The sequence below is a fragment of the Scyliorhinus torazame genome, unplaced genomic scaffold, assembly GCF_047496885.1.
Source record: "Scyliorhinus torazame isolate Kashiwa2021f unplaced genomic scaffold, sScyTor2.1 scaffold_1054, whole genome shotgun sequence".
NCBI classification, from domain to species: Eukaryota; Metazoa; Chordata; class Chondrichthyes; order Carcharhiniformes; family Scyliorhinidae; genus Scyliorhinus; species Scyliorhinus torazame.
In genome coordinates this window covers 20,040-47,732 of record NW_027308781.1, presented here as the reverse complement: position 1 = coordinate 47,732, position 27,693 = coordinate 20,040, and the positions used below count along the sequence as shown (strand labels likewise).

Genomic DNA, 27,693 nt, shown 5'->3' with positions numbered 1-27,693 from the left:
AACTAAGGCGAACTATATACACTGGACAGCACAATTAATACACAGGCCTTGTTTCCACGACTCCCAGGCCTGAGGTTCTACCTCTCGCCGGTGTCCGAAGGATGGGCCTGGCTTCATTGCCGCCGAACGCTCCAAGTCATTGGACAGTGCCGCATCACCTGTTCCTCGTGAAAAAATGTTTGAAGGAAAACACCTTTGACCAAAAGACGATCAAGCAGTGGTCAGCACGTAATGTCCTCGAGGCCCTCAGGGAAAAGGAAACTGTGGAGGATGTTGGATGGTTCCCTGAGCAGACTGCCAGAGTCATCTGGCAGAACGCCTCATCACCAGAACTTTCAAACAAGCACCAAGACCTAGCTTGGCTGGTGGTGAGAAGGGCCCTCCCTGTCAGATTCTTCATGCACACCCGAAGGCTCTGCACCAATGCACGCTGCCCTCGGAGTGGCTGTGGGGGAAATGAGACGGTCACACACCGAGACAAATATCAACTGATGCTGGAAGGTCATCAACTCGGTAAAAGACGCTCTTTGGTCTGCCCGAAACTTGCTGATCTTCCAGTGCAAAGAATTGTCCTCGACCGAGTGTTGCAGACTGGAACATCCCAAGGTCCAGGACTACGTGTTGAGGGACGCACTCCAGCTTGGGACAGCTGTCGCCAAGGCACAATGGGGAAAGACCAGGGGCGTCATTCTCCGACCCCCCGCCGGGTCTGAGAATCGCCGGGGGCTGGCGTGAATCCCGCCCCCGCCGGTTGCCGAAGTCTCCGGCACCGGAGATTCGGCGGAGGCGGGAATCGCGCCGCGCCGGTTGGAAGGCCCCCCCCGCGCGATTCTCCGGCCCGGATGGGCCGAAGTCCCGCCGGCGTAAATTAAACCACCTACCTTACCGGCGGGACAAGGCGGCGCGGGCGGGCTCCGGGGTCCTGGGGGGGCGCGGGCGATCTGGCCCCGGGGCGTGCCCCCACGGTGACCTGGCCCGCGATCGGGGCCCACCGATCCGCGTGCGGGCCTGTGCCGTGGGGGCACTCTTTCCCTTCCGCCTCCGCCATGGTCTCCACCATGGCGGAGGCAGAAGAGACTCCCTCCACTGCGCATGCGTGGGAATGCTGTCAGCAGCCGCTGATGCACCCGCGCATGCGCCGCCTGGGGATGTCATTTCCGCGCCAGCTGGCGGGGCACCAAAGGCCTTTTCCGCCAGCTGGCGGGGCGGAAATTCGTCCGGCGCCGACCTAGCCCCGTAAGGTTGGGGCTCGGCCCCCAAAGATGCGGAGCATTCCCCACCTTTGGGGCGGCGCGATGCCCGTCTGATTTGCGCCGTTTTGGGCGCCAGTCGGCGGACATCGCACCGTTTCCGGAGAATTTCGCCCCAGGTCTTCCAACCAGTGTACACCAAGGGGCTGGTAACCGTTTAAAAACCCCCGGTCTGGGATGTTAACACTCAAATGTATAAAAGTATTGTCCCGCAGGGTGCAACATGACCGATGTAAATAGTTTGGAAAGAATTGAAATGTAAACATTGAAATGTGTGTAATGTCACCATTATTGAATTCAAGAAAGTCAAGTAAATCTGGACTTCTTGAGAAAATGTAAATATTATCATATTAGTGTTATGACAATTTGAAATTTTTTGTAATGTTTATTTTTAGAGATTTTATGAATAAAGTATTTTTTTTTTAAACTGTGACCAAACCCTAATGGCCTGATCCATGCCTAAACACCTTACATTCGCTCGCTGTGTCCTCATAGGCTCTAGGTCTGTCAGGTGGCCCGTGAAATATTGCCCCTTAAAGGGGCCAAGCTCCCACACTTTTCCATGGTGTTTCTCCATTTCAAGAGAACAAAGAACAAAGAAACGTACAGCACAGGAACAGGCCCTTGGGCCCTCCAAGCCTGTGCCGACCATGATGCCCTTGGTTACTGTTGAGAAGCATTAGCTTCTTCGCTCTGAACTGACTGACTGATTGGTCTCTTGTAGATGACTTTAGCTTTAACATGATGAGTTAGCATTGGGTTTCCCTCCTGGTCCAAGCTTTCCTTCCATCCCCCTCGTCAATCAGTGGGAATTCCAAATCCAGCCACAGAGCAGGGAAGCAGCCAAAATGAGACACTTCATAAAGCATTAATTGAAAATAAAACAAGAGATACATGGGGCGTCATTCTCCGACCCCCCGCCGGGTCGGAGAATGGCCGTTCGCCGCCGTGAATCCCGCCCCCGCCCCCGCCGAAGTCTCCGGTACCGGAGATTGGGCGGGGGCGGGAATCGGGCCGCGCCGGTTGGCGGGACCCCCCGCTGGATTCTCCGGCCCGGATGGGCCGAAGTCCCGCCCAGAAATTGCCTGTCCCGCCGGCGTAAATCAAACCTGGTATTTACCGGCGGGACCAGGCGACGTGGGCGGGCTCCGGGGTCCCCGGGGCGATCTGACCCCGGGGGGTGCCCCCACGGTGGCCTGGCCCTCGATCGGGGCCCACCGATCCGCGGGCGGGCCTGTGCCGTGGGGGCACTCTTTCCCTTCCGCCTCCGCCACGGCCTCCACCATGGCGGAGGCGGAAGAGACTCTCCCCACTGCGCATGCGCGGGAAACTGACAGCGGCCGCTGACGCTCCAGCGCATGCGCCGCATTTCCGCGCCAGCTGGCGGGGCAACAAACGCCATTTCCGCCAGCTGGCGGGGTGGAAATCCCTCCGGCGTCGGCCTAGCCCCTCAATGTTGGGGCTAGGCCGCCAAAGATGCGGAGCATTCCACACCTTTGGGCCGGCGCGATGCCCGTCTGATTGGCGCCGTCTTTGGCGCCAGTCGGCGGACATCGCGCCATTGGGGGAGAATTTCGCCCATGGTAACTGAAGCCGTTCCTTGTGACATTGGGTTAAGGGACGGTCAGCCATGTCCAATCACTAGTTATGGGAGTCTGTGTGCAATGTAGTGATGAACGCGTCACTCTTAATATCATCACATTAACTGTCCACTCAAAGACTAAAGATTTAATTGAGCTAAGAGGAGCTTTTCTTCTCCTTAGTAATAATTCCCGGGATAATTATGGAGGAGAGCGATGAATCATTCCATCTTAATTCAATAAAACACTGAACGCCCCCCCCACCCCTCCCGCCCATTCGCCTCTCCTCAATGCACCGTCCAATTCATTTTTTAATTAAGTCACCTCCATTGCAATCCATTCCCGGTATTAATTGCTGCCCATGACAGGAGTCTTAAATTTGCCCTTTTACGACTTTGAACCCGTGACCCCTCTCGCCCGCCTCGTGTTGTTGTCCTTGAAATAATTTCCTGGATATCGGACAATTCCTTTCCGTGGTCTGTTTGGTCAGACCCAGACCCATACGCTGATTCCAACACCAACTTTGACTTACATTATATTATAACACCTCAGAAGAAATCTCATGGAGCTTCACACTAAGGAATGTTAGCGAATGCAATTTTTTAAAGCTTTTTAAAAATGTATTTTTACGGGATGTGGGCTTCACTGGCTCGGCCGGCATTTGTTGACCATCCCTAATTGCCCTTGAGAAGGTGGTGGTGAGCTACTTTCTTGAACCCGCTACCGTCCCAGTTATGTAGGTACACCCACAGTGCTGTTAGGGAGGGAGTTCCAGGTTTTTGACCCAGCGACAGTGAAGGAACGGCGATATAGTTCTAAGTTGGGGTGGTGAGTGACTTGGAGGGGAACCTCCAGTTCCCATGTACCTGCTGCATTTGTCCTTCAAGTTTTCTAGTTGGTCGTGGTCATGGGTCTGGAAGGTGCTGCCTGGAAAGTGCTGACTAAGAAGCTTGCTGAGTTCCTGCAGTGCATCTTGTAGGGTGTACACACCGCCGCTACTGTGCGTCAGCGGCGGAGGGAGTGAATGCAGAAGGGGTGCCAATCAAGTGAGCTGCTCGGCAGCACTGTGGCGCAGTGGTTAGCACTGCTGCCTCACGGATCCAAGGACCCGGGTTCAATCCCTGCCCCGGATCACTGTCCGTGTGCAGTTTACACATTCTCCCGTGTCTGCGTGGGTCTCACCCCCACAACCCGAAGATGTACAGGGTAGCTGGATTGGCCACGGTAAATTGCCCCTATTTGGGGAAAAAATAGAATTGGGTGCTTTAAATTTTAAAAGATCAAGTGAGCTGCACTGTTGATGGCGTTGAGCTTCTTGAGTGTTGTTGGAGCTGCACTCATCAAGGCAAGTGGAGAGTATTCCACTACACTCGTGACCTGTGTCTAGTAGGTGGTGGACAGGCTTTGAGTAGTCAGGAGGTGAGTTACTCACCGTAGGATTCCTAGCCTTTGACCTGCCCTGATAGCCACAGTATTAATATGGCTAGTCCAGCTCCGTTTCTAATCAACGGTAACCCCCAGGATGTTGATCGTGGGGGACTCAGCGATGGTAATGCCATTGATTGTCTTGGGGCGATGGTTTCAGTCTCTCTTATTGGAAATGGTCATTGCTTGGCACTTGTGTGGCGCGAATGTTACTTGCCACTTGTCAGCCCAAGCCAGGATATAATCCAGGTCTTGCTGCATTTGCAGATGACTGCTTCAGTGTCTGAGGGGGTCACAAATGGTGCTGAACATTGTGCAGTCATCAGGGAACATCCCCACATCTGTCCTTCTGTTGGAAGGAAGGTCATTGATGAAGCAGTTGAAGTTGGTTGGGCCTCGGACACAGCCCTGAGAAACTCCTGCAGTGATGTCCTGGAGCTGTGATGATTGACCTCGAACCACCACAACCATCTTCCTTTGTGCCTGGTATGACTCCAACCAGAGGAGAGTTTTCCCCCTGATTCCCATTGACTCCAGTTTAGCTAGGTCTCCTTGATGCCACACTCGGTCAAATGCTGCCTTGATGTCAAGGGCAGTCATTCTCACTTCATTTTTGCAATTCAGCTCTTTTGTCCATGTTTGAACCAAGGCTGAAATGAGGTCAAGAGCTGTGTGACCCTGGCGAAACCCAAACTGAGCGTCAGTGAGCAGTTATTGCTGAGTAAGTGCTGGTTGACAGCACTGTTTATTTTTCTGATGATTGAGAACGGACCGATGGGACGGTACTTGGCCAGGCTGGCTTTGCCCTGCTTTTTGTGTGCAGGCCCTGGCAGTTGAAGTGATGGATTGATGAAAATGGTGGCCGCGCAAGGGGCCAGAATCAGAATGGGCTCGGCCGCCAATGGCTTCCGACTGTCACGGCCCCCAGCCGATGGTCAGCTGTGCCAGTGCTGTGCTCAGCAGGTTTGTGACCTCGAATCTACTTGTGAATACTTACCCACTGCCCACAGAAGATCACCTCTCCTCTTCCTCCTCTTCCCCCCTCCTCAGAGGTGAAGTGCGGGCCCTCAGTCTCATTGAGGGCTTCACATCTCCACATCTCAGCCGTGCTCGATGCTGTTATAGGCACGTGAGCCTAATGCCTCCTCAGTCTCTTGGCCTGACACTCTGGTATCACCATCTGTCCTTGACTGGTTACCCGGCGATCCAGCAAGTTCCAGGGTCAACTCCTCTGTCCAGTCTCAGAGACTAAATGTCAGGAGTGCCTCCACCAGTTTTCACCTCCTCCTGGTTATTGTGGGTCTGATTCAGCGGCAAAAGGAGGGACACAGATTTCCCAGCACAATGAGCACTTATTCAGGTGGGAGCCCATTGGCTCCTAATTGGGTGTCCCCAAAGCCCCCTCCATACATCCGCTCTCAAGGGACATGGTGGGCGTGAGTGAAGACAGATTTGGCTGTCGTCACAATGGAGCCATACGTCATAGGGTAGCTGGTGCTGACGCTGCTAGCTGCCAGTAACTGGTGGGTCACTCCCTCACCATTTCACACATCATCCAATTGCCAGTCCCAGAGAGGAGAGCGGAATGGAACACTCACCCAGGCAGAGTAAAGGGAGTCATTGACCCGTTTGTGGTACTCCACGTAGGATGGGGTGGATGTCTCCACGGCTGCTGACCTCCTCTGCCATCTCCGTCCCAGCTTTCTTGGCAGGTCGATGCCCTCCTCCTGCCCCAATGGAAGAGGACCTCCTGCCTTGCTCTTGCAGCCCAGAAGAGAGAGCGCGGGGAACGTGCACCTTCCCTCTGGCATGTTGGCTGCAGCCTCCCAGCCTGCTTCTTGAGGCCTCGGTTGAGACTCTAGTGTTTCTAAGGAATGTTGACCTCCGGCATAAGTCGGAGGGGTGCACACTGTAAGTAAAGGTGTCTTAACGATTAGTGAGATAGCAATTGTAGTCTTCAAGACAGGGTGGAATGCAGGGCTCGCAGGCTTTTCAAAATGGTGCTGACATCTGCCGCTGTGTCAGGTATGTCCTCAACTTTTGGAAGGACCCCATGTCTCCAGGACACTAATTAACCGGATGTCCACGATCACGGTCTGCTTCCCGCATTTTTCTCACGCAGCAATGGCATACATTCCATTGCCATCATTGAGAGTCGCGCCACATACACTAAATTTAGTCACAAACATTCCATTGCAACTGAAAGATAAGAAGAATCATGAAATCCTAGAATCTCCACAGTGCTGAAGGAGACCATTCGGCCCATCGAGTCTGCACTGACCCTCCAAAAAAGCTCCCTACCTAGGCCCACTCCTCCGCCCTATCCCAATAACCCCACCTAACCTGATCATCCCTGGACATTAAGGGGCAATTTAACATGGCCAATCCACCTAACCTGCACATCTTTGGACGGTGGGAAGAAACCGGAGCACCCGGAGGAAACCCACGCAGACACGGGAGAAAGTGCAAACATCTCATATACAGTCACCCAAGGCCGGAATTGAACCCTGGTCCCTGGCGCTGTGAGGCAGCAGTGCTAACCACTGTGATGTTAGACAGCACACTGGCTCAAAGTCAGGTCCAAATATAAATAGTAGCTAACCACTAATAAATTCAATAAGGAATTCCGGAGAAACATCTTTATCCAAGGAATGGTCAGAACGTGGGACTGGCTAGCTACCACAAGGTGCAGTTGAGCTGAATAGTGTAGTGCATTTAAAGGGAAGCGGAATAAAAACATGGCAGAGAATAGAAGGATACACAGAGTGGAGATGAAATGGGGGCTGGAGGAGGCTCATAGAGAGCATAAACACCAGAATAATGGTCATTGTCAGTTCTGTCAATTCCACGTAATCTCTCCAGTGACGTTCCAAGAGAAAAATGAAAGTAAGAGAAAACACTGATAACCTCTGCCCATTTTTTTCCAGGTACTCAACCTCTTCCTGGCCTTGCTCCTGAGTTCCTTCAGTGCTGACAACCTCAGCTCACCAGATGAGGATGGGGAAATGAACAATCTCCAGATAGCCTTTGCCAGGATCCATCGTTTCTTCAAATTCATAAAGAGGGCCATTGTGCATTTCTTCCAGAGCATCTGCAGGAGGAATGAGCCCTCGCCCGAGGGGAAAAACATGGTGGAGCTCCCGACCTACGTCTGCAATCACACCGAAACCGAGATGGTGAAAGAGTCGGAGAGGAAGGACGGGAATGGCACAGCCAGTGACGTTGGGAATAACGGGACGGCAATGGACACGAACAATGAGTCCACAGCTAAAAACTGCAATCTGGCGGAGAGTGTTCCCATCGCAGTTATTGAGCCAGAGTTAGAGTTCTGTGAAGAGGAGGAACAGAGCACCTTTACGGAAGTCGCTGTTAGTCAAGAGGTAAGAAAATGGTCTTCCTTCACTGAGGCTCTTTGATTTCTTCCGTTGTAGGAAAAAGGTGGCTTTGGGCCTATTGTTCCTGAAACTGGTCTTTTCTTGGGGAGAGGGCGGTTTCTCTTTCCCTTATATCAGGGTCTGTTGAAGACTCATTGATCGTTTTGATTCACCAACAACTCTTATAATCATGTCACTCAACCACCAAAATGGTAGAAAGTGAGTTAAAGACAATTCTTATTCCCCCATGTTTACACACTGCAATAAAGTTTCAGACTGATAATCCAGTGAGGTCAAATCCCACCACAGCAGGTTAAGAGTTTGACTATAATTTTTAATTATTTATTCTTTCATGGGATATGGACCTCGCCGGCTAGGCCTGCATTTCTTGCCCATCCCCTAATTGTCCTTGACTGCTTGATGGTAAGTCACCATCATTAACCTTTCCGGCAGTCCCTGTGCTGTTAGAGAAGGAGTTCCAGGATTTGGCCCACTGAAAGTGAAGGGACGGCGATATATTTACAAGTCAGGATGGTGTGTGGCTTGGAGGGGAACTTGCAGGTGGTGGTGTTCCCAGGTATCTGCTGCCCTTGCCCTTCTAGATGGTAAAAGTTAAGAGTTTGGAAGATGCCGTCGAAGGAGCCTTGGCAAGTTCCTGCAGAACATCTCTTAAAGAAATAAATAATCTTTATTGTCACAAGTAGGCTCACATTAACACTGCAATGAAGTTACTGTGAAAAGCCCCTAGTCGCCACATTCCGGCGCCTGTTCGGGTTCAGCTGGTGCAGGAATCGAACCCGCGCTGCTGGCCTTGTTCTGCATCACAAACCAGCTGTCTAGCCCGCTGAGCTAAACCAGCCATGAAAATGCATACTGGTGCCACTGTGTGTTGCTCATGGAAGCTGTGATAATTTAAGGTGGTGAACAGGGTGCCTATCAAGCAGGGCTGCATTGTCCTGGATGATGTTGAGCTTCTTGAGTGTTGTTCGAGCTGCACTTATCCAGGCAAGGGGAGAGTATTCCATCACACTCCTGACTTGTGTCTTGTAGATGGTGGACAGGCTTTGGGGGGTCAGGAGGTGAGTTACTCGCTGCAGAGGGAACTTCAGAAAGAAATCTAGATGAGCAAAGGTGACCATGAAGCTGTTGGATTGTCACAAAACCTCAACTGGTTGACTCATATCCTTTAGGAAAGGAAACCTGCCATTATTGCCCGATCTGCATGGCCAGTGAGTCTAGGCCCAGTCTTGTGATTTTGGAGCAATGTTTCCCAAACAATCCTACAATTTGAGTGGTATGGGAGTGCGGGGTATGGGAGTTGCTCATCATGTCCAATTATTTTGTAGACCAATAGAGAATGATTGCTATGATTAGTCAAAAGGGGCAGAACGGTAGCATTGTGATAGCACAATTGCTTCACAGCTCCAGGGTCCCAGGTTCGATTCCGGCTTGGGTCACTGTCTGTGCGGAGTCTGCACATCCTCCCCGTGTGTACGTGGATTTCCTCCGGGTGCTCCGGTTTCCTCCCACAGCCAAAGATGTGCAGGTTAGGTGGATTGGCCATGATAAGTTGCCCTTAGTGTCCAGAATTGCCCTTAGTGTTGGGTGGGGTTGTGGGGATAGGGTGGAGGTGTTGACCTTGGGTAGGGTGCTCTTTCCAAGAGCCGGTGCAGACTCGATGGGCCGAATGGCCTCCTTCGGCACTGTAAATTCTATGATAAAAAAAAGCACCGTTTAATAATAATACTAATAATTATCGCTTATTATCATAGATTATCATAGAATTTACAGTGCCGAAGGAGGCCATTCGGCCCATCAAGTCTGCACCGGCTCTTGGAAAGAACACCCTTCCCAAGTTCAGCACCTCCACCCTATCCCCATAACCCAGTAACCCCACCCAACACTAAGGGCAATTTTGGACACTAAGGGCAATTTATCATGACCAATCCACCTAACCCGCACATCTTTGGACTGTGGGAGGAAACCGGAGCACCCGGAGGAAACCCACGCACACACGGGGAGAATGTGCAGACTCCGCACAGACAGTGACGCAAGCCGGAATCGAACCTGGGACCCTGGAGCTGTGAAGCAATTGTGCTATCCACAATGCTACCGTGCTGCCCCTATTGTCACAAGTAGGCTTCAATGAAGTTACTGTGAAAAGCCCCTAGTTGCCACATTCCGGCGCCTGTTCGGGGAGGCCGGTACGGGAATTGAACCCGCGCTGCTGGCCTTGTTCTACATTACAAGCCAGCTGTTTAGCCCACTGTGCTAAACCAGCCCCATTGTGGCCGTTTTACAAAGAGCAATTCCTTTGTTCCTCAAAACTACAAGTTGGCAAATATGGTGAGGCTGTGTTTTTGAACTAAAATGTTCTGAAGAATGTAACGAAAGTGTGTTGGTCACAGAGCTAAGTCCCTAGTATAACAGCTATTTCTGAGGTGCATTTCTTAAAGTTACATGGATGGATTGGAGAGGCTGGGACTGGTTTTGGGGAAGAGAAGATTGGGAGGAGAGACATAATTATGAGGGGTATGAACGAGCCATAGGATAGGGATAAACAGTTCCCATTGGTGAAAGGATTGAGAATCAGAGGGTGCAGATTTAAGTTAATTGGCAAAACAACCAAAGAAGACATGTGGGAAACGTTTCGTTATTGCAGTGCGTGGTTAGGATCTGGAATGCACTGCCGGAGAGTGTGGTGGAGGCAGCTTCAATCCAGCTTCCAAAAGGGAAAAGTATTTACAGAGTACTGTAGTCAATGAGGAGTCCCGGAAAGCTGAGTCAAAAGTAGTTTATTTCCTACTCACAGCTAGAAAATACAGCAACAGAGCGACACTCCAAATCCCATCCAGGACCATTCTGAGGTGCCAGATCCTTCCTGGGTCGGCTTTTGTCTCGGGGAATTAATGACCCTCTGTTAGGTCTCCGCCCTTCAGCGGGGGAGCTCGTACTCCACAGGTCCCACAGGGAGATCAATCATGTCATCCCCCTAGGCCTCGTGGGGGTTATAGGTAAGAGGCCTCGGAGCAGGGATAGCTGACTTCTTGCCAAGAGTCAGCACGGAGTCAATGAACCAAATGGCCTCACCTTCTGTAACCTATGATTCTACAACTTGTGCCTTCAGGTTGCATTGGATCAGCCAGTTTAAGATGGAGCACTGTACATTATTCATAGATCAGACCAGGGGACAATTCCTGTCCCCGCACACTCCTGACCTTCAATATCATTATGCTATCTTGAGGACTAGTAATCCAGAGACCCAGAGAGTTGTGGGTCCCAGGTTCAAATCCCACCACTGCAGTTGATGAAATTTGGTTTCATGGCCATCCAAATATTGATTGAATTCATTGTCAATTGTTGTAAAAACCCATCTGGTTCACTAACGGGGGCACAGTGGTTAGCAACTGCTGCTTCACAGCTCCAGGGTCCCAGGTTCGATTCCCGGCTTGGCTCACTGTCTGTGTGGAGTCTGCACGTTGCCTCTGTGTCTGCGTGCGTTTCCTCCGGGTGCTCCGGTTTCCTCCCACAAGTCCCGAAAGACGTGCTGTTAGGTAATTTGGATATTCTGAATTCTCCCTCCGTGTACCCGAACAGGCGCCAGAATGTGGCGACTAGGGGTTTTCACAGCAACTTCATTGCAGTGTAAATTTAAGCCTACTTGGGACAATAATGAAGTATATTATCTATTTATTTAATGTCCATTAGGGAAGGAAATCTGCTGTCCTTACCTGGTCTGGCCAATATGTGACTTCAGACCACAGCAACGTGTTTGACTCTTAACTGCCCCTCCAAGGCAATTAGGGATGGACAATAAATGCTGGCACAGCCTGCGACGCCCCCATCCCATGTACGAATAAAGAAGAGATATACTTTCCGATGCTCATACTGCTGACCTGATCATCCAGGAAGCAGGAAGCAGAACACAGTCCACAGCTGGCTGGTCCTTGGGAAATGCTAGAAACTGACCTGAAAGTGACAGGCAGGCTATAGGCTGGGGAACAATAGTTTAGGAAAACATCAGCATTATACAAAGGACAGGATGAAGCCATCAGGCAAACATTCACACACCTCAGCAGCTGTATTGGGGTGTGCAGCTGTGCTTTGGTAGAGAGAGAGGCACAATAGTGGAGTCAATAAACAGCATGTGACACAACATTATAGAGTGTGCAGGTCCTACACTCAAAGCAAATATTAGTATAAGTAGAGATTAATTTTTCAAGGGAGATCCTTATCAGTTTGCACAGCATTGGAAAGTAATTGAACTTGCCATTAATTGGGGGGGGGCATGGTGTTATGACTGAATTATTCATCACAATATTTGCTACCCAGCTTATTGATTTATCTTGGCTTTAATGTAAAGAATAATGTCAAACTATTAGTCTGTGAGGGGCAGTCAGTATCTCTCTCTCTCTATTTTTTGTATTCATTCATGGGATGTGGGTGTCACTAGCCAGGCCACCAATTATTGCCCATCCCTAATTACCCTTGAGAAGGTGGTGGTGAGCTGCCTTCTTGAGCCGCTGCAATCCATGTGCTGTTTGGGAGGTAGATCCAGGATTTTGACCCAACAACAGTGAAGGTACGGTGATATATTTCCAAGTCAGGATAGTATGTGGCTTGGAGGGGATCTTCCAGGCTTTGGTATTCCCATGTATCTGCTGCTCTTGTCCTTCTAGGTAGCAGTGGTCATGGTTTTGGAAGCTGATGTGTTGCTCTGTTTGGTTGTTTCTTAATATGGCGGTCAATATCCTCGCCTTCCTTAATTCTAATTACGTTTGCTCTAGAGTCGCCAGGTATCTTTCGATACCGCCACAAGGTTCAAACCCGAATACTGATCAAAGAGTCGGTACACCAGTTAGTTAGTTCAATGTCAAGACACAGGAATATCTACTCATGCACGAAATACTACAGACTAAACTATCACTGCTGCTAAAGCCAATACTTAGCTTCGGGCGCCCACTCAGTCAGAGGAACAATGGCCGTTGTTCGGTTCTGAGGCTGCTGGGGTCGAAGTGGTACAGGGGAACAGCTAAGGTCGTCCGTCTGGTCGCGAGCGTTGACCTTGGACTTACTTGCTTCTGGTGCAGCTGGTGGACGGGTCTCTCCGCTGTGAGAGCCGAGTCCAAGGGAGCGATTCTCTCTTGGGGCCTTCTTATACCCGAAGGGGGCTTCGCGCGCTTTTGGACGGGCCTTGAACTTGGCCCCAATTAATTGGGCCGCTTCTTGATCACTCGTATTGATCTTGACCAATAAAGGGGTGGGTGCCCTGATGGCTGGGCATGTCCTAGGTGGGCATTGGCCTGCTTTGTTTTCTGCTTTCGGTTTGGTGAACTGGCGCCGCGAGGTCTGGGGCCAGATCGGTTACGTAAATCCCGGAGATGGGCCATCCGTATGCTGATGGGCCTACAGTTTCAGTCTCGCCTGTGAGCTGTTTCTCCAATATGCAGACAGGCTCTGTGCCTGCTTGCTTTCTTAACATTGTCTATTTTTCCCTGCAATCTTTGCAAATGTCCATTTTGTATTCTGGAAGTGGCCATCCCAGATGGCTACAGATGTCAAAGGAGCCTTCTTGAGCTTTTGCGGCGCATCTCGTAGATGGTACATGCGGCTGCCACTGTGCGTCGGTGGTGGAGGGAATGACTGTTTAAGATGGTGGATGGGGTGCCAGTCAAGCGGGCTGCTTTGTCCTGGATTGTGTCAAACATTTTCAATGTTGTTGGACATGAACTCATCCAGGCAAGTGGAGAGACTCAATGGGAATCAGGGATAAACTCTCCACTGGCACAAAAGAAGAAGATTTGGGGTCAATCATCTCAGCTCCAGGACATCACGGCAGCAGTTCCTCAGGGTAGTTTCCTCGGCCCAACCATTTTTAGCTGCTTCATTAATCACGTGCCTTCCATCATAAGGTCAGAAGTAGGGATGTTTGCGGATGACTGCACAATGTTCAGCACCATTTGCGACTCCTCAGATAATGAAGCAGTCCATGTTAAAATGTAGCAAGACCTGGGCAATATCCAGGCTTGGGCTGACAAGTGGCAAGTTACATTCGCGTCACACAAGTGCCAGGCAATGACCATCTCCTACAAGAGGAGATCTAACCATCGCCCATGACATTCAATGGTATTACCATCGTTGAATCCCCCACAATCAGCATTCTGGAGGTTGCCATTGATCAGAAACTGAACTGGACTCGCCATAATAATACTCTGGCTACAAGAGCAGGTCAAAGGCTAGGAATCCTACAGTGAGTAACTCACCTCCTGACCTAACCAAAGCCTGTCCACCATCTACAAGGCATAGGTCAGAAATGTGATGGAAAACTCTCCACTTGCCTGAATGAGTTCAGCTCCAACAATCTTCAAGAAACTCGACACCATCCAGGAAAAAGCAGCCCACTTGATTGCTCCTCCTTCCACAAACATTCAAACCCTTCACCACCGACAACAGTGCCAGCCGTGTGTACCATCTACAAGATGCACTGCAGGATCTTGCCACGGTTCTGGTTTAGCACAGTGGGCTAAACAGCTGACTTGTAAAGCAGAACAAGGCCAGCAGCACGTGCCAGCCTCCCCGAACAGGCGCCAGAATGTGGCGACTAGGGGCTTTTCAAAGTAACTTCATTTGAAACCTAGTTGTGACAATAAGCAATTTTCATTTTTCATTTCCTTAGACAACACCTTCCAAATCCATGACCACTGTGGTAGTACCAGGTATTGCGGTACCTAAGAGGCTGATGACCATTGGTTAGACCCAGGAGTCTACCATTGGCTGTTATTACGTAGCTCCGCCCTGACAGGCAGAGTATAAGAGATGGTGCCGTCCCAGCAGCCTTCACTTTCTGTACCGAAGCTGCTGGGGAACAAGTTCCAGTAGATTAAAGCCTTCAGTTATGAAATCACTTTGGCTTGAGTGTAATTGATCGCGCATCAACCACCTAGAAGGACAGGAGCAGCAGAAGCTGGGGAACCTCACCACCTGAAGGTTCCCCTCCAAGTCACTCACCAGCCCAGCTTGGAAATATATCACCGTTCGTTCACTGTCGCTGGGTGGAAACCCTGGAACTCCCTCCCTAACAGCACTTTGGGCATATCTGCACCCAAGGGCAAGCAGGGATTCAAGAAGGCAGCTCACCGCCACCTTCTGAAGGGCAACTAACCCTAACCCTAACCCTAACCCTAATGGTGGCCTAACCAGCAATGCCCACATCCTGTAAATGATTTTTTTTTGAAAGCTACACTCTTGACTTGTGCCTTACAGATACTAGAAGTGAGTTACTCACCACAGGATTCCTAGCCCCTGACCTGCCCTTGTAGCTGCAGTACTTTTCTGTCTCAACCGGTTCATTTCCTGATCAATGGTTGCCCCCTGGATGTTGATAAGTAGGGATTCAGCGATGGCGATGCTATTGAATGCGAGGTGGCGATGGTAGTCATTGAAGTTCATCAGAACTCTCTAACTGCAACCATTAAATTCAACCCCACTTTAAGGAGGAGAAGGGACAGAGGAGATTTACTAGAATGGTACCAGAAAGAAATTACTTCAGTTACATTGAGGGACACAAGTTGATATCCTTAGAAAGGCGGGGGGTGGGGGGGGGGGGGTTGTTTCCAGTTAACTCAGTTGGCTACATGACAAGTGTGTGGCTCAGAATAATACCAATGGCACGGGGTTCGATTCTCCCTTCCAGCTAAGGTAATCTAGCGGCCTTCCTCTTCACCCAGTTCCATCATAAAATCTCGGCCTAACCCCTCAAATAATTGAGGCTGACACATGAAGATGAAGGGGATTAAATCGAGGTGTTTAAAATGTCAAAATGTTTTGATGGGCTAAATGAGGAGAATTTGTTTCCAGTGTCAGTAACCAGACCACATGGATTAGAGTGACGGAGACAGAACGCAGAAAAATAATTGTGTTGTTATGATCTAAAAGACACTGCCTGAGATGAGTCAATAATGACATTAAATAAATATTTGAACGGGAAAAGAGCAGTGTGCTGGGATTAATTGAAGAGCTCTTTCCGGCACGGTTGGCCGTGGCCGCCTGGCCTCTTTCTGGGCCCTGTGATTCCGTAGCAAAGAGCTGCCCCTGAGTTCAGGAAGCGGTATCTCCGAGGCAGCGCTGTCCCACCTGACGATTTGCTCCCACCCACGCCGCACAGCAGGTGTGTTATTTAAGGTGTGACAGATGCTTTCATCTGCTCCACTTCACATGAATGAGAGCGAGAGCAGGTGGACGTGGCCTGGCGGCTGCTAAATGGCTGCTTAAATCACTTTCTCTTCGATGGAAAATCTTTTGTTTTCCCCGCACCATTCAGTGCAATGATTCTTCAGGTTGTTTAGGTAAAATCGAGTTATGTAAGATATTTTGTTCAAAGCACCAATTTAGCTTGATCTTTTTGTTATCCAGCGCTGAGCAACTTTACGCCAATATTTTGAAATTCGTTTGTTGAGCCTTTTCTTGGGAAGTCCGCAGAAATATTGAAAAGCGTGAACAAAATGGGGGTAATAGGCGATTTTGTATCACCCACTTTTTAGTGTCAGCTGTGACTTGCTCAGTAGCCCACTCACCTTTGAGTTCAAGTCTCACTCCAGGTCTTGAGCACAATAACCAAAGTTGACCCTTGTTCCGCAATGTAACCAATCACTGTTTGTCAATCACTTGGCCGCAGAAAAATACTTTTCACTGTACTTTGGTACATGTGACAATAAATCAAATCAAATCAGTGCAGTGCTGAGGGAGCGCTGCGCTACCAGAGTTGCCAATTTTCAGATAAGATATTAGCCCGGGGTCCCAGCTGCCTGCTCGGGTGAGTCTAAAAGGTTCATGCCGCTATTTTGAAGAAGAGTTAGCCCCAAAGTCCTGATCAATATTTATCCCCTCACTCAATGTCACAGAATAGATAATCTGGTCACGATCACATTGCTGTTTGTGGGAGCTTCCGGTGCACAAATTGGCTGCTGCGTATCCTACATTTCAACAGCAGCTACTCTTCAAGAAGTGCTTCATTGGCTGAAAAGCCCTCAGGGCTCCTCCGCTGGCCATGTGTCTAAATGCAAAACTTCTTGTTCACCTTTGTTGTGGAGAGTAGGCTCACACGGTTGGATAACCCTCCCATCCTCGGGTACCAATGATGGAAGCCCGGCCGGGGAATCTGGGGCAGTCTCAGGATAAGAGACTAATCATTTAGGTCTGAGCTGAGGAGAAATTTCTTCACTCAAAGGGCGTGAATCTTTGAAATTCTCTACGAGCGAGGGTGCGGATGCTCCATTTGTCGAATGAGACGGGCAGACTTTTGATCTCTTCAAGAATCAAGGGATGGTAGGAGCGGATGTTAAAGTAGAGTTGAGACAGAGCGGCCACGATCATATTGAATGCTGGAGCAGACTCAACCGGCCGTGCAATCTTCTACTGCACCAATTTCTTATCTTCTTTAGATCATTTGGAGGCATTCTGTTCAGCATCAGTGTTTCAATTATGTAACAATAGTGACATCCAGGCAAGAAAGGGAGGAGTTTATAATCTAGTTGGGATTCAGACTCTGATTGATATGGGCAGCACGGTAGCACAGTGGTTAGCACTGGTGTTGCGATTCCCGGCTTGGGTCACTGTCTGTGCGGAGTCTTCACGTTCTCTGTGTCTGCGTGGGTTTCCTCCGGGTGCTACGGTTTCCTCCCACAAGTCCCGGAAGATGTGCTTCTTAGGTGAATTGGATATTTCACCATAGTGTGACGACTGGGAATTTTCACAGTAACTTAATTGCAGTGTTAATGTAAGCCTACTTGTGGACACTAATAAAGATTAATATTATTGTTATTGATCTTTGTCGCTGAGTATTAGCTTATTAGCGATTCTAATTAATATGCAACATAGTGCGACCTGGTGACCTGATTTCAGAGCACTGCTGGCAATGAGAATGATGCTATTGCAGAAGCACTGTTGCTTAGAAATTGCGATCACAAGATTAATATTTGTCGGCTGGATGTACAGATTAGCATGGATAGAAGAATGGCTGGCAGACGACAAGCTGAGATAAATAACGCATTCCCATTGAAGTCACCCCATGCAGCCACGAAAGCCAGCGGGGCGGGGGGGGGGGGTGGGTGGGGACGTGGTGGTGGGTGGTACTACTGGCGGGGGGAGACAGAGAATCCCGCCGCCTGCGAATGGACTGAGAATTCCGGCCAATGACTTGGATGAAGAGACTGAGATTAATGTATCCAAGTTTGCTGATGTTGGAAAGCGAGGTGGAATGTAAGCTGTGAGGATGATACAAAGAGGCTGCAAAGCGATGCAGGCAGATTCAGTGAGTGGCCAACAAGGTGGCAGATGGAGGATAGAGTAGGGAAGTGTGAGGTTTTTCACTTTGGTTGTAAGGATAGAAAAGTAGAATATTTTTTGTGAAACTTGTACGTGTTGATATTCAGAGACTTGGGTGTTCCCGTACAAGGAACAGAAAGATTAGCCTGCAGGTACAGCACACAGTTAGGATAGTAAATGACATGTTGACCTTTATTACAAGGTGATTGGAGTACAAGGATGAAGACGTCTTGCTACAATTGTACAGGACTTTGATGAGACCAGCCCTGAAATACTGTGCAGAGTTCCGTTCTCCATATTTAAGGAAGAATATACTTGCAATGGAGACGGTACAGAGAAGGTTCATAACAATAATAATAATCTTTATTATTGTCACAAGTAGGCTTACGTTAACACTGCAATGAAGTTACTGTGAAAAGCCCCTAGTTGCCACACTGTTTGGGTACACAGAGGGAGAATTCAGAATGTCCAATTCACATCTTTCAGGACTTGTAGGAGAAAACCGCAGCACCCGGAGGAAACCCACACAGACACGGGGAGAACGTGCAGACTCGACACAGACAGTGACCCAAGCCAGGAATCGAACCTGGGACCCTGGCGCTGTGAAGCAACAGTGCTAACCACTGTGCTACCATGCCGACCATTGGTTTGGTCCTTGAGATGAGAGGATTGTCACCTGCTGAATAAATTGGTCTATATTTTCTGGAGATTAGAAGAATCAGAGGCTATCTCATTGAAACATTCAGGGTTATGGAGCGGCTGGACCAGGTAATAACTGAGGCATTATGTCCCCTGGCTGGGTTGTTGATCCTTGGAACTCTCTACCTCAGAGGGTTGTGGGTGAATCATCACTGAATACATTTTAGGTTGAGACAGACCGATTTCAGGGGTGGGATTCTCCAATCCCGCGGCAGTGTGTCCACGGCGTCATAAACGGCGTCACGTTTTACGCCGGCGTAAACGGGCCACTGCGCACGCCGCTGGAGCGGTTTGCGCCACTCCAGCTGCCGTTCCCAGCGCGAACTGTGCGCCGCGGGATCCGCGCATGGGCAGTGGCGGCAGCGCCAACGCACGCATGCGCAGTGGCCTCCTTCAACGCGCCGGCCCCGACGCAACAGGACTACAGGGGCCGGCGCGTAGGAAAGGAGACCCCCAGCCAGAGAGGCCGGCCCACCGATCGGTGGGCCCCGATCGTGGGCCAGGTCACTTCGGAGTGGAGTTGGAACCCTGGATCAGCCATGCTAGTACTGAATGATGGAGCAGGCTGGACAGGCCATGTGTTGTGTTCCTTCTCCTACTTCTTATGTTCTTAGTGCAGGGCACCAAGATTGAAAAGGGTGGGAGGGAGCACAATATAAATCCAAGACTAATGATTAGTTAACTGTAAGTTTGAGTTTTATAACAGTAATTAACAGAAAAGACAAGCCACAGGAAATCTCGTTAATCTATGAGGTAGCTAAGTAGCTGTCCCACACAGCCGAATAACTCTTTCACAAACACCTACGGTGTCTGGCCTTTTTGAAACAGGCCAGCACAGACCGCATCATCTAAAAGGTGAGGGAAAGGAGGAAAAATGCAGCACCCTGCCTCTTCCAGATCACTTCAGTGTAAAAATATCTTCTTCGCAAAGAACAAAATAATCTTTTGTGGGATTCCTGAGTATTCGGCAGGGTCAGGCAGCTGGGCGTTCCCTGGCAAGCGTGGGATCTGAACGTTGCTGAAGGTTTAGTGACGGAGCTGGGATCAAAAGTTTAAATGAAAAACAAACACAAAGCATAGTATTTTTAGCAGCATGGCCTCACACACCATGTCATGTTCTTGAGGCTGGTGGGCAACCGTAAAAGGGAAGGTTTGCTCCCTTTGATAACCCTGTGAAGAACAAGCACCGTCTTTGGCTCATCCTGAGGGAGTTCTTGGCAGAGACTGCGTTTGATAATGTGACTCATTAAACTGTGTGAAGCTGCCATCCTTGAAGCAATGAATAGCTCCAAAGCGACGCAGCAAACGGAAAGCGGCTTTCGGTGATAATGCGTCAATCTTCCTACCCCTACCTTCTCCTTGACTCCTCATCAAGTTCCCCAATTAACTTTGGCTAATCTGCTCTCTGTGTCCATGAAATCAGGTTAACACCACCCTTTCCTGTGGTATTGATTTTCAAATGTAATATCCCTGCCCCCACTTGACCCCCCGACCTCCCTCCAGGATTTTGAGACACAAACTAAAGGTGCATCAAGCATCCGACACTGCCACCGACATTACCCAACCTGTTTCACCTCCTGGACATTCCTTCAAAGAGTAATCAAGCAGGAGATGCACAGGGTGACAGGCAACCCTCACACAAACTGAAATCCAGTGTGACTTTGCAAAGACGTTGAGAGGGTTTAGCGTTGCTATGTCAGCCGTTCACAACTGTACCTCACATCCCTCATGCACCATGATTCCCTCTCGTAGCTCAATGCTCTGATATTCGCAACCAATCGCAGCGCTGGAACTCACATCTCATCCATCATCAGGGGAGGCAGTGGCGTAATGGTATTGTCACTGGACAAGTAATGCAGAGACCCAGGGTCATGCTCTGGGGACCCAGGTTCGAATCCCACCTTGGCAGATGGTGAAATATGAATCCAATAAAAATCCAGAATTAAAAGTCTAAAGGTGACCATGAAACAATTGTCGTTAAAAACCCATCTGGCTCACTAATGTCCTTTAAGGGAAGGAAATCTGTCATCCTTACCTGGTCTGGCCTACATGTGACTCCAGATCCACAGCAATGTAGTTGACTCCGAATTGCCCTGGGGGATAGGCAATAAATGCTGATCCAGCCAGCGATGCCCACTGCCCATGAATGAATTTTTAAAAAATCAAGACATGTTTTGTTTAGTCGCCAGTGCTTTTTATCTGTCCGGGCATAATGCAAGTGAACTCGACTGATAATTCCACCAGCCTGGAAAATGTAATTTTGCAAATGAGAAAAGACCCATTAAAGGTCCATCCCTTTATTCAAATAAGATGGCCATTCATCTAATTTTTCTTTTTGTTGATTCATTGGACATGGCCATCGCTGGCTGGGCCAACATTTATTGCATTGAACTGTGTGGCTGTTTCAGAAGGCAGCCATATTGCTTTGGGCCTGGAATTACATGTCCAGGTAAGGACAGCTGATTTCCTTCCCCGAAGGGCATTCGACTTTTAATTCCAGATCTTTACTGGATTTATATTTCACCATCGGCCTAGCTGGGATTCAAACCCAAGTCCCCATAGCATTACCATGGGTCTCTGGATTACGAGTCCCGTGTCAATACCTGCAGGCCCTTTGTGAGGGGGCAGCACGGTAGCACAAGTGGCTAGCACTGTGGCTTCACAGCGCCAGGGTCCCAGGTTCGATTCCCCGCTGGGTCACTGTCTGTAAGGAGTCTGCACGTTCTCCCCGTGGCTGTGAGGGTTTCCTCCGGATGCTCCGGTTTCCTCCCACAGTCCAAAGACGTGCAGGTTAGGTGGATTGGTCATGATAAATTGCCCTTAGTGCCCAAAAAGGTTAAGTGGGGTTATTGGGTTACAGGGATAGGGTGCAAGTGAGGGCTTAAGTGTGTCGGTGCAGACTCGATGGGCCGAATGGCCTCCTTCTGCACTGTATGTTCTTTTTACAGTGCATCACAGCTTTTCACAGTAACTTTGACTTGTGACAATAAAAGATTATTATTATTATTAGCTCCGTAGTTTAACAACCTGACTTCCAAGTTGTAAGTCTCTCCATAGCAAGGCTCCCAAATCACCCAAAACCATCCAAATCTTTAAAATGCAAGAACACAATTTAGCTTTTTAAGATTTCACTCTAGTGATTGCTGGGTTTGCTTTCCTTGCTGAACAGTATTTATGCTAATTCTCATACAAAGGTGAACATGGTTTGATTCAATCTTTGTCAATGAGTGGGCTAAGTATCCAGTGAAGAATGCCATTAAACATTGTAATTACAGTGAAGCCTAATTGCGGGCCCAGCACTTGCAGATAAATCTGATTTGCCTGATTTTCTTGCTTTGAAAGCCAGTAGTTTTACTTTCAAATTCTGTTCATAGGTAAGGAAATAGTTTTCCCAGAGTGTTTCTGCTCCCCACCTTGGACTGCCTAACGGTCAAAGCCAGCAATTTTCTGAGGGCTCAATAGTGCTCCTCCCGTTGACTGACGACCAAGTGGAAATAAGAGATATCCCAAGTCAAGCCACCAAGTTGTCCCATCATTCCAAGGCCTCAGCAAAATTACTGAAGCTACCACCCATTGACTTATGCTCAAGGTAGTGAAATGGGCAGACACATGGCAAATGCAGTTTAATGCAGATAAGGACAAAAACCTTTTAGTAGGAAGAATGAGGAGAGGCAATCTGAACCAATTTGTAAATGTTTTAAAGCTATTCAGGAAGAGAGAGACCTGGAGATGCGTGGTCACAAATCTTTGTAGGTAACGGGACAGGGCTAGAAAGCCGTTTTTAAAAGATAGCATGTGGTAATTTTGGCTTGATGAACAGAAGTTACAAAGGAATAGATTATAAGTGAAAGGACGTTTGGTCCCCGTTGGAGTTATTGCGTTTAATAAGGCTTATCCCTATTTTCAGTTCCTTCTATGCCTCCCACCCACTGCCCCACCGCAACCTGTAACCTTCTCCAGTTCTAAAACCTGCCAAGATCTCTGAGCTCATCCAATTCTGGACTCATGGCCATCCCCCCAATTTCCATCGCTACACCATTGACAGCTGACCCTCCTGTTACCTAGGTCCTAAGCTCTGGAATGTCCTTCCTAAACCTTTCCAACTCTTTGCCTCTCTTTTGTTTAAGACACTCCTTAAAACCTTCCCATGTGACCCAGCTATTGGTCATCTTGCCTAATATCCCTAATGTCTCCTTCTGTGTCAAATTTCGTTGCAACTGCTGCCTTACAGCGCCAAGAACCTGGGTTCGATTCCGCGGAGCCTTGGGAGACTGTGTGGAGTTTGCACCATCTTCCCGTGTCTGCGTAGGTTTCCTCCTGGTGCTCCGGTTTCCTCCCACAGTCCAAAAATGTGCAGGTTAGGTAGATTAGCTGTGCTAAATTGCTCCATAGTCACTGTCTGTGCCGAGTCTGCACGTTCTCCCTGTGTCGGCATGGGTTTCCTCTGGGTGCTCCAGTTTCCTCCCACAAAATAATCCCGAAAGACGTGCTGTTAGGTAATTTGGACATTCTGAATTCTCCCTCTGTGTACCCGAACAGGCGCCGGAATGTGGCGACCAGGGGCTTTTCACAGTAACTTAATTGCAGTGTTAATGTGAGCCTACTTGTGACAAGAAAGATTATTATTATTAAGATGTGCAGGTTAGGTGGTCTGATTTGATCTGATATAATCCTCCATTCCAATTTTCCACCTTGTCCCCATTACCCTTGATTCCCTTACTAATTAAAAATCTGTCTATCCCTGCCTTGAACATACTTAACGACCCAGCCCCTCCAGCCCTCACCATTCGCTGTTGCTGGGTCAAAGCCCCTGAACTCCCCACCAGATAGCGGCTCAAAAAGGCAGCCCACCACCACCTTCTCGACGGGAACTAGGGATGGGCAACAAATACTGGCATAACCAGCGAGGGCCACATCCCATAATAATGCTAAACACATGTTGTGCCTGGATCCACCAGTGGGGCTGTGCTGGCTTGACTTAAACAACCCAGTTTCAAACATGTCATAAAAGGGAAATAATGACAGCTGCTGAGTAAGTCCATGTGGCCAGACTATTGATTGCGCTGTACCAGGATTGCATCAATTACCTTCCCAGTCTGACTGAAAACATTGAATAACGGTACAAGGGGCTTGTGCAAAGGTGTTCATTTTCCACCAGCGGATGAAGAATAAGGGTGATTACAAGAACAGTTTACTGTAAGAACGACAAGATGTTACCATGGCAATTGAATCAGTGGTGGCCACTCTGTGACTTTGCCCACATACTCTCAGTGAAGGCATATTGAGACAGGCACAACCTACAAAAATTTAAGAAGCTTTTCTGATGATTAGATATTTCTTAAAATTTTGCTCGCCTTACATTTCCAAAGCTGTCGCATAATCCTAACCTGGCCACTTCCTATGTAAGAATTCTTTCTCTTGCTATAATGCGCTGACGGTCATTTTGTTTCCTGCCTTATTTATTCACCCACAAGATCAAGAGAGCTTGTATGTAAGGCCGGGTCTGCAATGGGGGAAAAAACATAGCCTTTTGGGTTGATAATCCCAGGGCACTCACCCTCCTATTATACGAGCCTCAATTTTATTAACCAGCCTTTTATGTGGTAACTTATTACATGCTTTCTTTCTTTAAAAAATATTTTATTAATTCGTGGGATGTGGGCATCACTGGCTACACCAGCATTTATTGCCCATCCCTAATTGCCATCAAGCTGTTGGTGGTGAGGACATGTTGGCTCAATGGTTAGCACTGCTGCCTCACAGCACCAGATGCCCAATTTCAATTCTGGCCTCTGGCGACTGTGTGGAGTCTGCACGTTCTCCTTGTGTCTGCGTGGGTTTCCTCCGAGTGCTCCAGTTTCTTCCCACAGTCCAAAGATGTGCAGGTTAGATGGATTGGCCATGCTAAATTGCCCCTTATTGTCCAAAGATGTGCAGGTTAGATGGATTGGCCATGCTAAATTGCCCCTTATTGGCCAAAGATGTACAGGTTAGATGGATTGGCCATGCTAAATTGCCCCTTATTGTCCAAAGATGTACAGGTTAGGTGGGGTTAACAGGGATGGAGTGGGGCAGTGGGCCTGGATAGGGTGCCCCTTCGGAGGGTCGTGCAGACTTGATGGGCCGAATGGCCTCCTTCTGCACTGTGGGGATTCTATGGATTCTACCAAGCTGCCTTCTTGAACCTGCTGCAGTCCATATGGTGTAGGTACACCCACAGTGCAATGAGGGAGGGAGTTCCGGGATTTTGTGCCAGCGACAGTGAAGGAACGGTGATATATTTCCAGGTCAGGATGATGTGTGGTTTGGAGGGGAACTTCTTAAAATCCTTACAGACAACATCTACCTCCATCATCAAGCTTGTCTGTTAATTCATCAAGAATGTTAATTAGATTAGTCGAGCACAACTAAATCTGTGTGGGCTCTCCTTAATTAACTCAAACCTCTCCAAGTGCATGTTGCCTTTTCTCCTGACTATTCTTTCTAAAACATTACCCCTCTGTTGGTAAACTAACTGGTCTGTGGTTGCTCAGAATCCACTTACATCCCCCCACAGCGAGGGCAAGGTCCAGACTGTGATGCCTCGCGAGATCGTGGCATTCCGAGCATCGCAAATCCTGTGAGAGGCCTCTCGTGAGATTTACCGGCCTCGTCGCGTCACCAAGTCAGGTGCGACAAAGCGTACGATTGCGCCCTATCTCTCTGTTTGACCAATGAAACTATTATATTCTTTAATGCAAAAGTCTGCCAACACACATACTCAAAGACATATTTACCCATACACACAGACCCGGCCACTATCACGCACGTACCCACACAGTACCGTGACTGTCATCTGTCTATTTACAAAGACTCACACTTGTGGAAATCACAATAAGATATACTCACACAGATGATCAGACAGTTCAGGTCAGGAGATGTACAGACATGTGGTCACACGGATACACACAATCACATGCAGGCACACGTATGCATCCACACTATGTCAGAAAGAGGACAACACAAAAAAAACATAAGTTACAAAGATGCACAATGCGACACGGACACACAATGGCAGCCCTCAGTCACTCCATCTAGCTCACTCAACCAGCCTGACACATGGGAGTGTGCAACCACAAACCCGCTAGGAGACTGCGGGATGTCTCCCCGACTCGCAGGGCAGCAATTCCTGGATAGAAACCTAACATTGCAGGCGACATTGCTCACTCCTGTCCTGTTCTGTTCCAAGGCCTTGGCACCATGGTAGCCATCTCATTCCACAGAGCATTTAATCATCTGTGCCTGAATATAACAAAACGTAGATCCAGCCCACGCATTTGTTCTCTCCATTCTAGAATACCAACCACAACTGCCTTTCATTACAGCACCTGACTGTTCTCTAAATATGTCCCTGACTGTCTCCTCAATCAGCTGTCATAGCAACAAGCTCCAGCTGCTGATCACCCTCTATGTAACAAAATACATCCTGATACGCCCAGAACTTGATCTTCACAACTTTTTCTCAGCAAATCCCACTTGGAGACACATGTTTATCCAATTGTGCTTTAAAGTATTTAATTGACACCACACAAACAGCCTTTGCTATCAGTCTATTTCAGTTCTCCCTTACCACTATGGAGAAAAATGTCCTTGCTATTTATTACTAACCTCCCCATGAGGGAAGATTACTCTTCCTATTAAATGGTCTACCTGTGAACACAGCAGTAATGCCTCTCGGCCTTCCAAAGAGCCCTGCCCCTTTATTGTGCTTTCCATCGCCTTGAAGTGTTTCAACCTTTGGAAATGACAATATCTATAGCAGAGATAGAGGAGCATCTCAGAAATGGTCACATGATGAAGAAGTATCTGCTGAGCAGGATAAGGCGGAAATGTGAGGAGGAAACGGCGGATGGGGAAAAATTAGATTCAAAAACATGGGGGGTTTGAGAGTAGAGAGGGAGTTCCTAGTTTTCAGAGAGCACATGGACCATAAGAAGTGAAGGATGGTGTTGGAGGGGGAAGTAGGGATCGAGCATCAATCCCTCACAGTGTGCATTTCAAGTCATTTTCCTGAGCAATGATACTCAGGTAGGTTGGTCTGTTTGTAAATTGAAGGTGATATTTGTGGAATCTGGACAGTGGTCAGCAGGACTTGGGGCCACATTTTGCTGGGAGCAACCAATTAAGTCCTTGCTGAGGACAGAGGCTGCCCTCAATAGTGGTTGGCCAATCAGAGAGCCAGCAACTCACCAGCCTCAGCAGTACTACCAGGAGCAGTGGCCACTGCATCTTGAGGAAGAGGGTGCATTGATGGCTGTGCACCTCACACCAGGTAAATGGGTTCTGGGAACACCAGGGGTTAGGCCCATTAACCACTGGTTAAGTGTCAGCGGAGTTAGGAAGAGGCCCTTAATTTGCCACTTAAGTGACTCAATTGGGCTCCAGGTGGGTAGGCTGTCTGGCATCGTCCCAGCCACTGGCAAAATAGCATGATGGCAGGGCAGCAAGGTGGCGCAGTGGGTTAGCCCTATTGCCTCATGGCGCCGAGGTCCCAGGTTCGATCCTGGCTCTGGGTCACTGTCCGTGTGGAGTTTGCACATTCTCCCCGTGTTTGCGTGGGTTTCGCCCCCACAACCCAAAGATGTGCAGGCTAGGTGGATTGGCCACGCTAAAATTGCCCCTTAATTGGAAAAAAAGAATTGGGCACTCCCAATTTATTTTAAAAAAGAAAAGAAATAGCATGATGGCTGAAAGCCACCTGTTGCGTTCCTTCAATATCTGGCCAACCTTCACCTCTCCCAGAGCATTGTAAGTAGCTCTGGAAATTTTCGAGCAGAGATTACAGAAGACAGGACTCATATGAACACCAGGCCGGCCCCACGTGGAGTATTGTGTCCAATTTTAGAAAAGATGTGAAGGTTTTGGAGAGGGTGCAGAAGATTCTGACTAGAACCTCCCTTAGGAAGAGGGTTTGAATGGATAGACCGGGGAAGCTCGGGTTGTTCCTTTGAAAGCAGAGGAGGCTAAAAGAAGGTTTCATATGAGTGTTTAAAGCTATGAAGG

The 27,693-nt window shown here is 48.8% G+C and overlaps 1 protein-coding gene across 1 annotated transcript in view; it reads left to right on the top strand.

Moving 5' to 3' along the window:
- Positions 1–5,140: 5,140 nt before the first annotated feature.
- Positions 5,141–27,693, top strand: part of LOC140406948 (sodium channel protein type 2 subunit alpha-like) — a gene marked incomplete at its 3' end in the record, with an annotated part of 36,673 nt that continues 14,120 nt past the window's right edge. The window contains exons 1-2 of the mRNA XM_072494788.1: positions 5,141–5,218; positions 7,183–7,635. Of these exons, the coding sequence (XP_072350889.1) occupies positions 5,141–5,218; positions 7,183–7,635 (531 nt within the window). The remainder of the gene's footprint in view (positions 5,219–7,182; positions 7,636–27,693) is intronic.